We start from the raw sequence: 14,233 nt of genomic DNA, 5'->3' as shown, positions 1-14,233 counted from the left end.
GACCTATACTATTTGTGATCAATTAAACAAAAACTTAGGCAAAAATATGAGTATTTTTTTGGCGCTTGGTGTGATTTGGTAGAACCCCGGCCATATATAATAAATATTATTTTATCAGGAAGGTATAAAAGCATAGAATCGAATATCGAAATATTCATTCTTTCGAATCTAATGTCCAAGCTTGCCTTTGCACTTGTGTTATTTGTATGTATTTTCTAATTGCACACAATTCGAAAAAAAAAATGAAGATTGTAAAAATATATATTTTAACACATGTTCAAGAGTTGTTTGGAATTATATTTGAAAATTCTACAAATAATTGAAAATGGTAATTTTTTAATACTTCGTGAATATATCTGTAATATTCTGAAGAGTAAAATATCCTTAGTTTAGTATTTTTCCACAACTAACCTAATATTATAGAAGGTTATGCTGGTGAAAAAGATATTTCAAGACAGTTTTCTAATTTGTTACACGGGGAATAATTAATAGGTTCCAAAGCTTAGAACATTTCAATATACTAATATTGAATGGGGACGTTCAAGAGCTGAGCATTAAAAAGATGTCGGCTGTACTATAACTATAACTTTATTACTTTATGTGAACTTTATGCTCTAAGAAGGAAGAACCCTATTAGACTGGCATGCAATTTCCATTGGCACTGTCAGAAACTAACGAAAGTTGTGCATCCAAGAGAAAAATACGAATGTTTTGCAAAGTTGCAAGTTCTAAGAAAAAAATTAAATCATTGTAATTAGGTGCCAATATAGAATTACAATTCGATATTGATTAAATGCCGGTTAACACTAACTAAATGGTAACGAAGCGCACAATTTCAGTATGCCTTTTTATAAAAACCATTTTCGCATAACACGTTGCTGGTAATCTCATGTATCTAACTTAAAGGTTCGTTACAAAAAATAAAATATCTAGTTAAAGAATAAAAACTCCATGATTTTTTTTTAAGTTAAATTAAAACCGGGAAAATTTGACAAAAATTACCGGGAAAAGCGGGAAAAACCCGGGAATTTGAAAATCGAATTTCAGTGGCCACCCTGAAGATATAAATCTGTTTAGTATACAAAGTAAAATAATAATCATTCATCGGTGCAAATCAACCGCAATTAAAAAAAAATCATTTCAACCCCGGTAGATATTCATTTTTTACGTTCTATTATCAATCGGCTGTAAAGGATCGGGTGGATAATTTGGTATGGAAGTTTGACAGCATGCTGCGAGATATTCGTGCCTGCATTGTCGAGCGTCTGATCAAAACATCTATGCAACTGATAGTAAAACGAAGATTTTCATCCTTGAGTATAACCTTGATTTTTTTTCTCTCAGTCGATTTTTTGACTTTTTTATTGTCAAATTTCCCAAAAACCGTATTATTTGATGCTTCTAATTTTTTTTTAAATTAAAACAACAAAAAATTAAAAATATATGGCAGCCAAACGAGCTGCAGAATTGGGCCAATGTAAGATGAAAACCGGCAAAAAAGTGTGAGAACAGAGAGCGAGTATAAAACGAGATGTGAATGCAGAATATTAAGTATTAACTTCAACAGCAACCTCTTAGCTTTCCAAATGTTTCACCGTGTATCGATATGGTGCACCGGCGGTTCAACGCGCAGCATCTAATTTGTTATACATATTAGTAAAAAATGTCTACCAAATTTTGCTACAACATTTGATTTTCCGTTGGTATTCGATTAACTTTAATCGATTATGTGCACAAAAAACATAAGACATCCCTATTTTTTGTTGTGATGACATTTTGAAGTGTGTGTGTTTACCGATCCTCATATTTTGGGTAGTTTCGTTTCAGCGTGTATCGATCCTTTTGGGCACGGATGGCGCCACATGCGGTGTCGCCAAAATTTCGTGAGAGTGAATCATATTGTTAGTATAGTATATTTGCTGTTGTCGAGTGTCAGAGGCGGCATGCCGCAAATGGTCTTCCAGCTTCCACTTGGTCACACTGTCACTCGTAGTGCGAGGTGCACATTGTGCTCATGGATCAATCATTGCCGTCTGAAATATTCCTGGGTTGAGTGCTAGGAGACCGACTAGTGCAAAGGGATTTGGTTTTAGTGAGTCGAGTAACTACACCCATACTCACACTACATTGGACACGTTTGACCAATGCACAGAATGGATATTTCCGTTACCATTTTCTAAAACATCAAAATCCATTATATAAGAATTCGAAATTTGTAGCACATTAAGTCATCTTGTATCCGTAAAAACAAGTATTTTTGGTGGACTAAATTTTATATGAGATGTCAGATTGAAGTCAGCACTTCAATGGACTACAATAGAAACGTTTTTTTATCACCACAAATTTTTGTAAGGACGTGGCCGAGGCTATTGTTAATTTCAAATATTATTTATTATTAAATGTGTATTGTGAAATTGGCTAATTAGTTACATTATCGTTTGATTACCATTCTAGAGTTTGATTCAATTTTGTTTGAACTACAATCTCCGAGTTATGAATAATATCGCAAAAATGTCAATTATGATGCACGTGCATCACTTAAACACACTCTACATACTTTGTAGTATATATTCTAAGTATTTAGTTTCAATCATGCAAACCAAAAAAAATTGAAATTTTGTATGAAATTTTTTTCCCGTTTTTGGCAACATCCCCATTTTGGCAACATTAAAATCCGGTCGTGTTGCCAAAATCGGGAAGGCACTGTATTGATATGCCGGCTCATGCAATTCATGCTCATGAAAATTCAAGATAGAAGTAGAAGATATAGCGTTAATCATGTCTGCAAATGTTGTACCTCCTATAACGTTCAAGATTTTAAGTTGATCTTCCTGGGTCCGGGTCGTGAAGTAAAAAATTTAAACTAAAAAACTACATACAGAATAAGAATTTGTACATTTTTTTTATACATCCCGCACTGGGACATTGCCGCATTAAGCAATTCAACAGTTATTAACCCTCTCCCGCCCATGGTGTCTGTAGAGCACCATCAAATTTTGCACCTTCTAACTTTCATCGAATTGTTTCAACAACAAGAAGCAATATTTGGCACATCTTAATAGTTCCATTAGATTGCAAATATAATAAATTTTGAGAACAAATAGTTAAACTTTTGAAAACAATCAATTAACTATTGATTTACAATCAAAAACTTTTTTTTTTCGTTTTCCACTAATTAAAGCTATGCCAAATAACTTTTGTTCTAGCATTTTTCTCAAAGATGATTCCTTCCTATTGAAATCCTTGAAAAAAGTCGTGAGCGGGAAAGGGTTAACTGCGAGCTTTCTAAGCCGAGTTACCATTTCTGCATTCGTATATCATGATTCATGAGGCTAACACGATGATACTTTTATGCCCAGGGAAGTCGAGACAATTTCAAATCCGAAAATGGTTTAAACCGGGACCGGGAATCCAACACAGCCACCCTCAGCATGGTCTTGCTTTGTAGTCGCGCATCTTACCGCACGGCTAAGTTTGTACTAGGGATCAAGGGATTTGGACTAGGGATGGTACATCAAGGCATCTTCTTTATCTTGTTGGCATTACGTCCTCACTGAGACATTGCCGCCTCGCAGCTCAAGGTTTATTCAGCACTTCCACATTTGTTAACTGTAAGGTTTGTAGACCAAGTTACCATTTTTTTATTCGTATACCATGAGGCTAACACGATGATACTGATTTATGCTAAGGAAAGTCGACAAAATTTCCAACTCGAAAATTTCCTAGATATGACCGGGAATCTAACGTATCTAACGCTATGTCTTGCTATGTAGCCGCGCGTCATATCGCACAGCTAAGGAAGGCTCATCAAGACATCTTACTATTAATTGAGGTGACCAGCAAAAGTATGACTTGGTTATTAGACATACGTTTGACGAAAGTAACTTCTGAGTAAATGAAGTCTACCACATTGTGTCTATATTTGTCAGGGAGTAATAATTCATGTTCAAACTCTTTTTTTTTTCAGTTATATCCAGTTCATGAAAATATTCCAATCTACCCGAGCTCGTACGATCTGTCGACCGCACAGGAATGTTGGAACTTGAGCAACCGTCATTCCAGTGCGCTAAACAACAGCAGCAGCAGCAGTACCAGTAACAATAATCTTCACCATATAGCAGGACCATCGTCTAGTTCCACCGTGGCTTCGCATCATTTAGCACATGCCTCTTCTTATCACCAAGGACACCAATCGCATGGCATGAGCTTGTAAGTATTCAAGTGTTCGGTTTTGTTGGGATCACGTTTCGGGGTGAAATTAAATGGGAAGTCGTCTTATGACAGGTGATCAATTATTGATCAAATTGATCAAAAGTAATTGTCTTTTTCCATTTATTTCCACAATAATTTTTGTACCACTTATATCCAAGGAGTTAGACTTTACACAGGTGACGCGGATTAGTGCTGTGTGTCTCTATAGTGACGTTACTATTTACGTTGTATTTTTTTCAATAACTTGCCTCTCGCTCCCCAGTTATATTTTAATTCTATTAATCTATTAATCTATTCAGTTATAATTTAATTCACTTCTCGTCACTTTTTGTCGAATCGAAAGTCACTTTTTCTGCAATTAAAAGTCACTATTTGGTATATTTTCGTCAGCGTCGGACACTAAAGTTACTATTTTGAGTGACAATGATCGCTACCAGCCCTGTGTAAAGAAAAAATCTAACAAGCAGGGTTCGTACTTTTCTTTTGGGTGAGACAAAAAAGAGATTTTTGGGCCGAAGGAGAATCTTTTTTCGAAGTCTGTGGCGAAAAACATCTTTTACTAGCTACTTGTTTCCCTAGAACAGCGGTTCTCAACTTGGGGTACATGTACCCCTGGGGGTACCTTCGCTGGCCCTAGGGGGTACCTCGTACAAAAATTCGTAATGGCGGACGAATTGCAATTCCAATCAAAATGTATTGATAAAGTTTTGATAGTTGTGTATTTTTTTATTTCAAAACATTGTTTGGTACATAATATGCCTGGCGATTAGTAAATCCAATAGAATCCTGTCCTCCACAGCCAGCATAGATTTCTTCCAAGCAGCTCGAATGTCTCCTTACAAGAGGCTTGGAGGACTCCTTTCAAGAGGCTTGGAGGACTCCTTTCAAGAGGCTTGGAGGACTCCTTTCAAGAGGCTTGGAGGACTCCTTTCAAGAGGCTTGGAGGACTCTCAAGAGGCTTGGAGGACTCCTTTCAAGAGGCTTGGAGGACTCCTTTCAAGAGGCTTGGAGGACTCCTTTCAAGAGGCTTGGAGGACTCCTTTCAAGAGGCTTGGAGGACTCCTTTCAAGAGGCTTGGAGGACTCCTTTCAAGAGGCTTGGAGGACTCCTTTCAAGAGGCTTGGAGGACTCCTTTCAAGAGGCCTGGAAGCCTCCTTTCAAGAGGCCTGGAAGCCTCCTTTCAAGAGGCCTGGAAGCCTCCTTTCAAGAGGCCTGGAAGCCTCCTTTCAAGAGGCCTGGAAGCCTCCTTTCAAGAGGCCTGGAAGCCTCCTTTCAAGAGGCCTGGAAGCCTCCTTTCAAGATGCATGGAAGCCTCCTTTCAAGAGGCCTGGAAGCCTCTTTTCAAGAGGCCTGGAAGCCTCCTTTCAAGAGGCCTAGAAGCCTCCTTTCAAGAGGCCTGAAAGCCTCCTTTCAAGAGGCCTGGAAGCCTCCTTTCAAGAGGCCCGGGAGCCTGCTTTCAAGAGGCCCGGGAGCCTGCTTTCAAGAGACCCGGACACTAACTTTCAAGAGGCTTGGAGGCCTTCTTTTAAGAGGGTCGGAAGCCTTCTTCTAAGAGGCTCGGAAGGTTTCTTCCAAAAGGCTCGGAAGGTTCCTTTCAAAAGTCTCGGAAAGCTTCTTTCAAGAGTCTAGAAAGCCTCTCTACAGGAGGTTCAGAAGCCTTTTATCAAGACGCTCATAAGCCTGCTTTCAAGAAGCCCGGAAGCCTCGTATGAAGAGGCTCGGAAGCCTCCTTTCAAGAGGTTCGGAAACCTTCTTTCAAAAAGCTCAAAAGGCTCCTTCCTAGATATCCGGAAGGTTCTTTTCAAAAAGCTCAGAAAGCTCTCCACAAAAGGCTCAGAAGCCTGCTTTTAAGTGGCTCGTAAACCTCCTTTTCAAAAACTCGACAGACTCCTTTCAAGCGGCTCGAAAGGTTCCTTTCAAAAGGCTCGAAAGGTTCCTTTCAAAGGCTCGGAAAGCTCTTTTCAAGAGGATCAGGACCCTCTTTTCAAGAAGCTCGAAATTCTACCTTCAGGGCTCGGAAGAGGCTCGGAAGCGTATTTTCAAGAGGCTTTAAAGCGTCCTTTCAATATGCAAAGCCTCTCAACAAGAGGCGTGGAAGCCTACTTTCAAAAGATTCGGAAGGTTCGTACAAGAGGCTCGTCGGTCTCCCTTCAAAGGGCTCAGAATTAATCTTTCAAGAGGCTTGGAAGCCTACTTTCAAGAGGGGGTACCTAAATTAATGCAAAAGTTCAAAGGGGTACCTCTCAAGAAAAAGGTTGAGAATCGCTGCCCTAGAACAAGCCTGAAAGATAAACGAAATTCGTACCTACTTGATGAAATTCATTTTTCGCTTCATCATTCTTACGCCTTACTTTTTTCTAGCTTTTTTGTACATGATTTTTACAAAAAATATACACGATACAATCTACTGAACAATTTAAAAAACATGAACATATTTAAATGGGTACTCTTATTATAACATCAACTTTGCTTGGGTTGAGGTCGTATTTTAAAATAAAATATGAATAAAATTTAAAAAACGTGTCATGTGGTTTCTGGAAGTACGTCAATACTCTCACTATTTACCATTTGATTCAATCTCAATATTTGACTGCCAATTAAACAGATTATTCTTTTCAGCCAATTTGCACCTCATAGTGAGAATCGGAACGAAATGGAGGAACAAATGGACGACAAGTCGAAAATTCGGTTAGAGTACATTGTTTGGTACATAATATGCCTGGCGATTAGTAAATCCAATAGAATCCTGTCCTCCACAGTCAGCATAGATTTCTTTCAAGCAGCTCGAACGTCTCCTTACAAGAGGCTTGGAGGACTCCTTTCAAGAGGCTTGGAGGACTCCTTTCAAGAGGCTTGGAGGACTCCTTTCAAGAGGCTTGGAGGACTCCTTTCAAGAGGCTTGGAGGACTCTCAAGAGGCTTGGAGGACTCCTTTCAAGAGGCTTGGAGGACTCCTTTCAAGAGGCTTGGAGGACTCCTTTCAAGAGGCTTGGAGGACTCCTTTCAAGAGGCTTGGAGGACTCCTTTCAAGAGGCCTGGAAGCCTCATTTCAAGAGGCCTGGAAGCCTCCTTTCAAGAGGCCTGGAAGCCTCCTTTCAAGAGGCCTGGAAGCCTCCTTTCAAGAGGCCTGGAAGCCTCCTTTCAAGAGGCCTGGAAGCCTCCTTTCAAGAGGCCTGAAAGCCTCCTTTCAAGAGGCCTGGAAGCCTCCTTTCAAAAGGCCCGGGAGCCTGCTTTCAAGAGGCCCGGGAGCCTGCTTTCAAGAGACCCGGACACTAACTTTCAAGAGGCTTGGAAGCCTTCTTTTAAGAGGGTCGGAAGCCTTCTTCTAAGAGGCTCGGAAGGTTTCTTCCAAAAGGCTCGGAAGGTTCCTTTCAAAAGTCTCGGAAAGCTTCTTTCAAGAGTCTAGAAAGCCTCTCTACAGGAGGTTCAGAAGCCTTTTATCAAGACGCTCATAAGCCTGCTTTCAAGAAGCCCGGAAGCCTCGTATTAAGAGGCCTGAAAGCCTCCTTTCAAGAGGTTCGGAAGCCTTATTTCTAAAACCTCAAAAGGCTCCTTCCAAGATATCCGGAAGGTTCTTTTCAAAAGGCTCAGAAAGCTCTTCAGAAAAGGCTCAGAAGCCTGCTTTTAAGTGGCTCGTAAACCTCCTTTTCAAAAACTCGACAGACTCCTTTCAAGCGGCTCGAAAGGTTCCTTTCAAAAGGCTCGAAAGGTTCCTTTCAAAAGGCTCGGAAAGCTCTTTTCAAGAGGATCGGGACCCTCTTTTCAAGAAGCTCGAAATTCTACCTTCAGGGCTCGGAAGAGGCTCGGAAGCGTATTTTCAAGAGGCTTTAAAGCGTCCTTTCAATATGCAAAGCCTCTCAACAAGAGGCGTGGAAGCCTGCTTTCAAAAGATTCAGAAGGTTCGTACAAGAGGCTCGTAGGTCTCCCTCAAAGGGCTCAGAATTAATCTTTCAAGAGGCTTGGAAGCCTACTTTCAAAAGGGGGTACCTAAATTAATGCAAAAGTTCGAAGGGGTATCTCTAAAGAAAAAGGTTGAGAATCGCTGCCCTAGAACAAGCCTGAAAGATAAACGAAATTCGTACCTACTTGATGAAATTCATTTTTCGTTTCATCATTCTTACGCCTTACTTTTTTCCTAGCTTTTTTGTACATGATTTTTACAAAAATATACACGATACAATCTACTGAACAATTTAAAAAACATGAACATATTAAAATGGGTACTCTTATTATAACATCAACTTTGCTTGGGTTGATGTCGTATTTTAAAATAAAATATGAATAAAATTTAAAAAACGTGTCATGTGGTTTCTGGAAGTACGTCAATACTCTCACTATTTACCATTTGATTCAATCTCAATATTTGACTGCCAATTAAACAGATTATTCTTTTCAGCCAATTTGCACCTCATAGTGAGAATCGGAACGAAATGGAGGAACAAATGGACGACAAGTCGAAAATTCGGTTAGAGTACGGGATCAGCTGTGTGGGTAGTTATGGAAATGTGGCGGCTCCTAGTGGTAGCAGTGGTGAACCAAATGAAGAAGCCAATAGAAAGTTGGTTAAAATCCGTACTTACCGCTGTACAGAATGTCCCAAATCTTTTGCAACACTGAAACAACGGCGTACTCATATTTTGGCCGAGCACGAGGCGGAAACGAAGCTTAATGTTTTGGGGGCAAGCTCAGCGACTGTTACATCAGCACATGCAACGTCGACCGTTACATCAGGTTTCTTTTCTACTCCAGCAGCTTCGGCTGGGGAAGGGTCGAGCACTTCATTGTTGACTAAGAAAATAAAGATAGAACCACAACCGGTGCTAATGAGTTACAGTTCTTTAAAACTAGAATTGGAGCAGAAACAAGAAGGAGCGGAAGTTCCCGGATCAGCTAGTGGTGTTCTGGCGGGGAGCAGTAATGGTGGTGGGGAGGTACGTCGAAAACGCACTTATGTTTGCGGCACGTGCAAGCATGAGTTTGATAGATTTAAATTATTCAATGCTCATCTTATGATACATCCGGCTGAATGTTACACCTGCGGAAGAAGCTTTAAGCATTGGCCAAACTTTGCATTACACATCAAAAGACACTTGGGCATCAAAGATCACCAATGCAGACTTTGTGGGAAGAAGTTTGTTATCAAACAAAAGCTTATCGAGCACATGAGAGTTCACACAGGAAAGGCGCCCATAAAGTGTCCTGACTGTGATCAACACTTCCGTCGGTTCTCAAACTTAGCTCAGCACCGCAATCGACACCATCTGAATAAAGTTCCCTCGAAGAAAGATTTCGTCTGTCATTGCGGGGAAGTTTTTCAATCGAAGGCCAAGATGGAGTGGCACAAGGAAATCCATGAAAACAAGCCAAAAAGTTGTCCCTTCTGTCGGGAAAAATTCATTCATAAAAACAGTCTCACCAGACACATCCGTTTATCTCACACAGAGAAGTATGTGAAGTTGGAAACGGCAACCGAAATGTGCACACTCTGTAATCAACCCTACATCAAAACCAGCATGAAACGTCATATGGAAACGCACAATGCCAACGAGCGAATGGCATTCTCCTGCACGATATGCAATAAAGTATTCAGTACTAACTGGAACCTAAAGCAGCATCGATGGACACACGCCAATCCTACGTTGAAACCGTTTCAGTGCAATATGTGTTCGAGTGGGTTCGTTCGTGAGGCGGACTACATCACTCACATGAACGCCCACAAATCCATACGACCGTACACGTGCAACCACTGCGGGTGCCAATTCATCCGCAAGTACAACTGGATTCGACACACCCGTGAACATGAAACCGATAAGAACTACACTTGCGAAATTTGTGGCCGCAAGTTTCACCGGAAGTACTATCTAACCGAGCACAAGCGGATACACACTGGCGAGCGCCCGTTTTCGTGCAACATTTGTGGCAAAACATCGTCAACCAAGACAAACCACAACAAGCACATCAAAATTCATCACGCCCGGGATCCGCTCACAGCGGAAGGCTAATCCTTTCCAAGCAAGAATCAGTTCCTGGGGTAGTGTTCTTTCGTGTTCGAATATCGCGTTGAAATGCCGTACTACTACATTAATTGCTAACGCAATTTTAACCACATTTTGATTTTTGTTTTCAAAAGAAAAAATGACTGGAAAACAGTAATTTGGATTTTAAATTATCCTAGCAATTTTGTTTCTGCATTTTGTATGGTTTCTCATTATTATGGGACTATCCAAGAATTAGTTATTATTGGTACAATGAAAGGTTTTCTTTCTCACGGTAGACGTCGATATGAAATCAAAAATAGACAAAATAGTGTATAACATTATTTATTTTAGCATAAAATTCGTTTTTACAAATTAAGTATGATATGCATTCTGTAAAGCAAGCCTGATTATAAGAAGGATAAACATATAAAAAGAACTGATTTGCTAACACAGAAGTTTTAGGAAAATAGCTTCAGAATATCGATCTTTTATTACGGTGATAACAATAAGTCTTCGCGTTTTATGGTGGTTTCTTTTGGTTTAGTAAACAAAACGTTTGTCGGTCCGCAGTAACCTGCTATTTCGTTCAGTAAGCTGATGTCAGCTTGTGCAATAATTACAACAAAAAATTTCTGCGAATTTATACCTAGGTAAAAACGTCATTTTACAAATCATAATACAGAAAAAACACATTGAACAAGTCACCGATAGTAAACATTCAATTCAGAAATAATAAAAGTTTCGTATTATTCTATCAAACAAATAAAATCACGAGAATAATCTTCATTGGAAAGAAATCCGCACGATATTAAGATAACAGCAATGACATGTAAGCGTTTACCGAAACCGGGCTCAACGATAGAACCTCTGAAAATCAACTGTTCGACAACTCATACTATGTCAATAAGGGGAACCCGGGGCAAGAAGGTCCCCTTAAGCATTTTGAACTGGTGGAAACACCACTAAATCAAACGTTTATCGTACGCAAACCGTAATGTAGATTGCTCTCTACAAAACTAAATCGATGTTGATATGAATCATGTGATAAAAGTGGATAAAATATGAACATTTATTTTTGTTTTTTTTTTTTTTCATTGAAAAACAGACCCGGGGTAAGAGGGCCACCCTACCGGGGCAAAAAGGACACATATCGAAATGGAGGTGTAATAAAGTAATTAATCTACCTGAGTCAGTCCAAAGAGTTGTTGTTACATGTTGAGTATGTGCCGAACCAGCTCACCCTCCTGTTGTGGATTAAACACTGGTTCGAAGCGATCAAAGCCAGAAGCGTCAATCTATCGATCCGGAAGCTTCAAATATTTGATCAGCGTTTGACGAGCAACACCGTACTAGGAGAACTTTATTTATGTGTTTTTTACTGGGTGGCTGCTCGCTTCACCAGCATGCCGAACTCGGCCATCACCTTTATTCCGCGGTCATGTTGAGGTATAGCCATTTGAGCCGCGTTGAAATCCGCTTGTACTTTTCCGTACCATTCTCTTCTTCTTCTTCTTCATTCTGGGAGGCAAGTTTTACTTGCCAGGAATAAGGGCCAGTTGCCAAGACTATATGCCCTGTTGCTTGTCTTCGGTCGCCTGACCACAGCTGTGGGTTCTTATAAATCCAAAGCTGCATCCTTTACAAAATCCAAGATTTTCTGATATTCGTTTACACTGTTCGTTTTAAATATTTCTATCAGGTTGTTGTATTGTTGTAATGAGTATCTTACGCGTACGTTCCGGTATTTTTCACAGTGCAGAATTAAGTGTTCTGCTGTTTCAATCTGATTGCATGTTTCGCAGGTTGGGTTGTCTATTAATTTCATTTTGTGTCTCCAGACTTTTGACCAGTCATGACCGGCCATCAGTCGATTTAGTAATCGAACTTGTTTCCCGTCTAGCTTTAGACCAACAAACCATGGTTTCGATCTGAAATCTGGTTGAATTTGGAAGAATTTTTGTCCCTTTTCAATAGCATAGTCCTTGTACCATTCGTCGATTTTCAGTGACTTTCGGCGTTTCAGTATACAGTATACATCCTTGTATGATATTATATTATCTAGTATTGGCTGATCGTTCGTAATACCTTCCTTTGCCAGTTGATCTGCGATATCGTTACCATTCACTCCTATGTGGCTCGGTATCCACTGCATCGAAACTCCCCACTCTGCTGCCATTGTTAACACTTCATCTAATAATTCTTCTCGTTCCTGTTGGTCTCTCGCTGCTTCCAGAAGTTCGCAAGCCGATCGCGAGTCCGTGTATATTACAGAACCCGTCAATTGTTCTTTAGAAATAATTTCCATAGCTATTTTAATTGTCGCAAGCTCTGCTCCTGTGATGCTAATTTCATTAGCAAGTCGAACGGAGACTCTTTTATTTGATCCTTCAATAAAAACTCCAACTCCACATAAATGCCCTGTCTTCGAGGCGTCCGTGAAGACTCTTCTGCGTCCTTTGTAGGTGCCGTTAAATGCAAACAGAACTAGTTGTTTTAGGTGTTTTGGGTTCGTGTTTCCTTTGGATTTGACCAGTCCATCCAATGTCGGTCGGATTATTATATCCGGGTACTTCACGCAGTTCTTCCTGATTGTCATTATAGCATCGAATACTTCAAAGTGGTTAAGAAAAACTGTTTCCATGTAACTTATCTTTTTCGTGTCCGATCTGTTATCTATGGTTGTTCCGATTAGCTGTTCTCCCACCGCCGTTCTTTGTGCGATGTTACGTGCGATCTCTTTTCCTGTTATATATTCCTGTCTTATTGGCATGGATTCTAAGCCAGATATTGCTAACAGAGTATTTAAGGGAGTACTTTTGGTACATCCTGTGGCTTTTCGTAGACTCTGATTGTTGATAACAGCTAGCTTATTTAGGTTTGTTTTTGCAGCATTGCTGTACACCGTAGAGCCGTATTCCAGCGTTCCTCGAACAAGCGCTTTGTGTACGTTCAGCATTGTCTCCGGGTGCCCTCCAGTCTTTACTCCGCTGATGACTTTGATCATGTTGAGCCTCTCATTGACCTTTCCTTTTAATTCCTTAGTGTGTCTCCCAAAGTTTAAAGATCTATCTAGTGCCATGCCCAGATAGTCATGTGACCTAACAGTTTCTATGTTTGTTCCATCTATCTTATAGTCCAGTGTTTTATTACTGGCTTGAAATAGAATGGATTTAGTTTTTGCTGGGTTTATTGACAAGTTGAGCTTCGCTGCTGATTCTACGAAATGGTCCAGGTAGTCTTGTCCGATTATTCGCAGCCTTTCTACTGTTTTCGCTGTGACTATGATGCCGAAGTCGTCGGCATATTGCACCAGCTCTACGTCATCGATCTGGATTTCATGCAAAGGAGCAGTATATACGTTGAAGAGAGTGGGGGATAGAACATCCCCTTGTGGAAGACCTTCACTGACGACTCTTACAAGTTTTTCCTTATTTGTATGAAAATTATTTTCTATTAGTTAGAAAATTTGTGATCCAGCAAATCAACTCTAGTGGTATTCTTTTTTCTGACAATATTTGTTTCAAAGTATCTACTTTTACGTTGCAAAAGCGTTACTTAGATCCACAAAGATTATGCTCGTTAAGTTTCCTTCCTTTTATTAGCCATTATTTTGTTGACCACATACGTCACACAAGTATTCGTGGATAGTCCTTTTCTAAAACCGAACGATCTTGTGGGGAGAACATTGCCTGCTTCCAAGGCTTCTTTTAACTTTTCCAATACGGCTGTATTCACAACTTTGGTACAAGTTGGAACCAGTGAAATCGGACGTTTACCTTCCAGTTTACTTTGATCCTTCCCGGCTTTAGGTATTGCGACCACCTTTATCGTTTTCAGCGAATCTCCAGGGAAACTCCTACGCCATTGTCCGTTAAAATCCTTCAATAGTTGCTGCACAACACCGGGTTGCAGCTGCTTCAGCATTCCGTAGGTAATTCTATCCACGCCAGGTGCCGAGTTCGGTTTTTTATCCCCTACTATCCTATTCCATTTTTCTTGATCAAGAATATCGTAACTTGCAAATGATCCACCGAAGTCAATCAT

At 40.1% G+C, this 14,233-nt stretch overlaps 2 protein-coding genes across 5 annotated transcripts in view; one reads left to right on the top strand and one right to left on the bottom strand.

The window, feature by feature from the left end:
• The window catches only part of LOC134205599 (uncharacterized), a 63,774-nt gene extending 53,107 nt beyond the window's left edge, over positions 1-10,667 (top strand). For all 4 annotated transcript variants that reach the window (XM_062680978.1, XM_062680980.1, XM_062680977.1 and 1 more), the window contains exons 4-5: positions 3,968-4,209; positions 8,608-10,667. In XM_062680978.1, coding sequence (XP_062536962.1) covers positions 3,968-4,209; positions 8,608-10,213 — 1,848 coding nt within the window. In that variant the 3' untranslated portion in view covers positions 10,214-10,667. The remainder of the gene's footprint in view (positions 1-3,967; positions 4,210-8,607) is intronic.
• Positions 10,668-11,397: 730 nt separating this feature from the next.
• LOC134206823 (uncharacterized) lies at positions 11,398-14,233 on the bottom strand. Its single transcript, XM_062682554.1, has 3 exons — positions 13,966-14,233; positions 12,275-13,639; positions 11,398-11,450 (listed from the first exon to the last, which is right to left on the bottom strand). The coding sequence occupies exons 1-3, from the start codon at positions 14,231-14,233 to the stop codon at positions 11,398-11,400; spliced, it is 1,686 nt and encodes a 561-aa protein (XP_062538538.1).

This window comes from Armigeres subalbatus, chromosome 1, assembly GCF_024139115.2.
Source record: "Armigeres subalbatus isolate Guangzhou_Male chromosome 1, GZ_Asu_2, whole genome shotgun sequence".
Lineage (NCBI taxonomy): Eukaryota > Metazoa > Arthropoda > Insecta > Diptera > Culicidae > Armigeres > Armigeres subalbatus.
The sequence above is the reverse complement of the archived record's forward strand: the minus strand, read 5'-3'. Positions and strand labels throughout refer to the sequence as shown.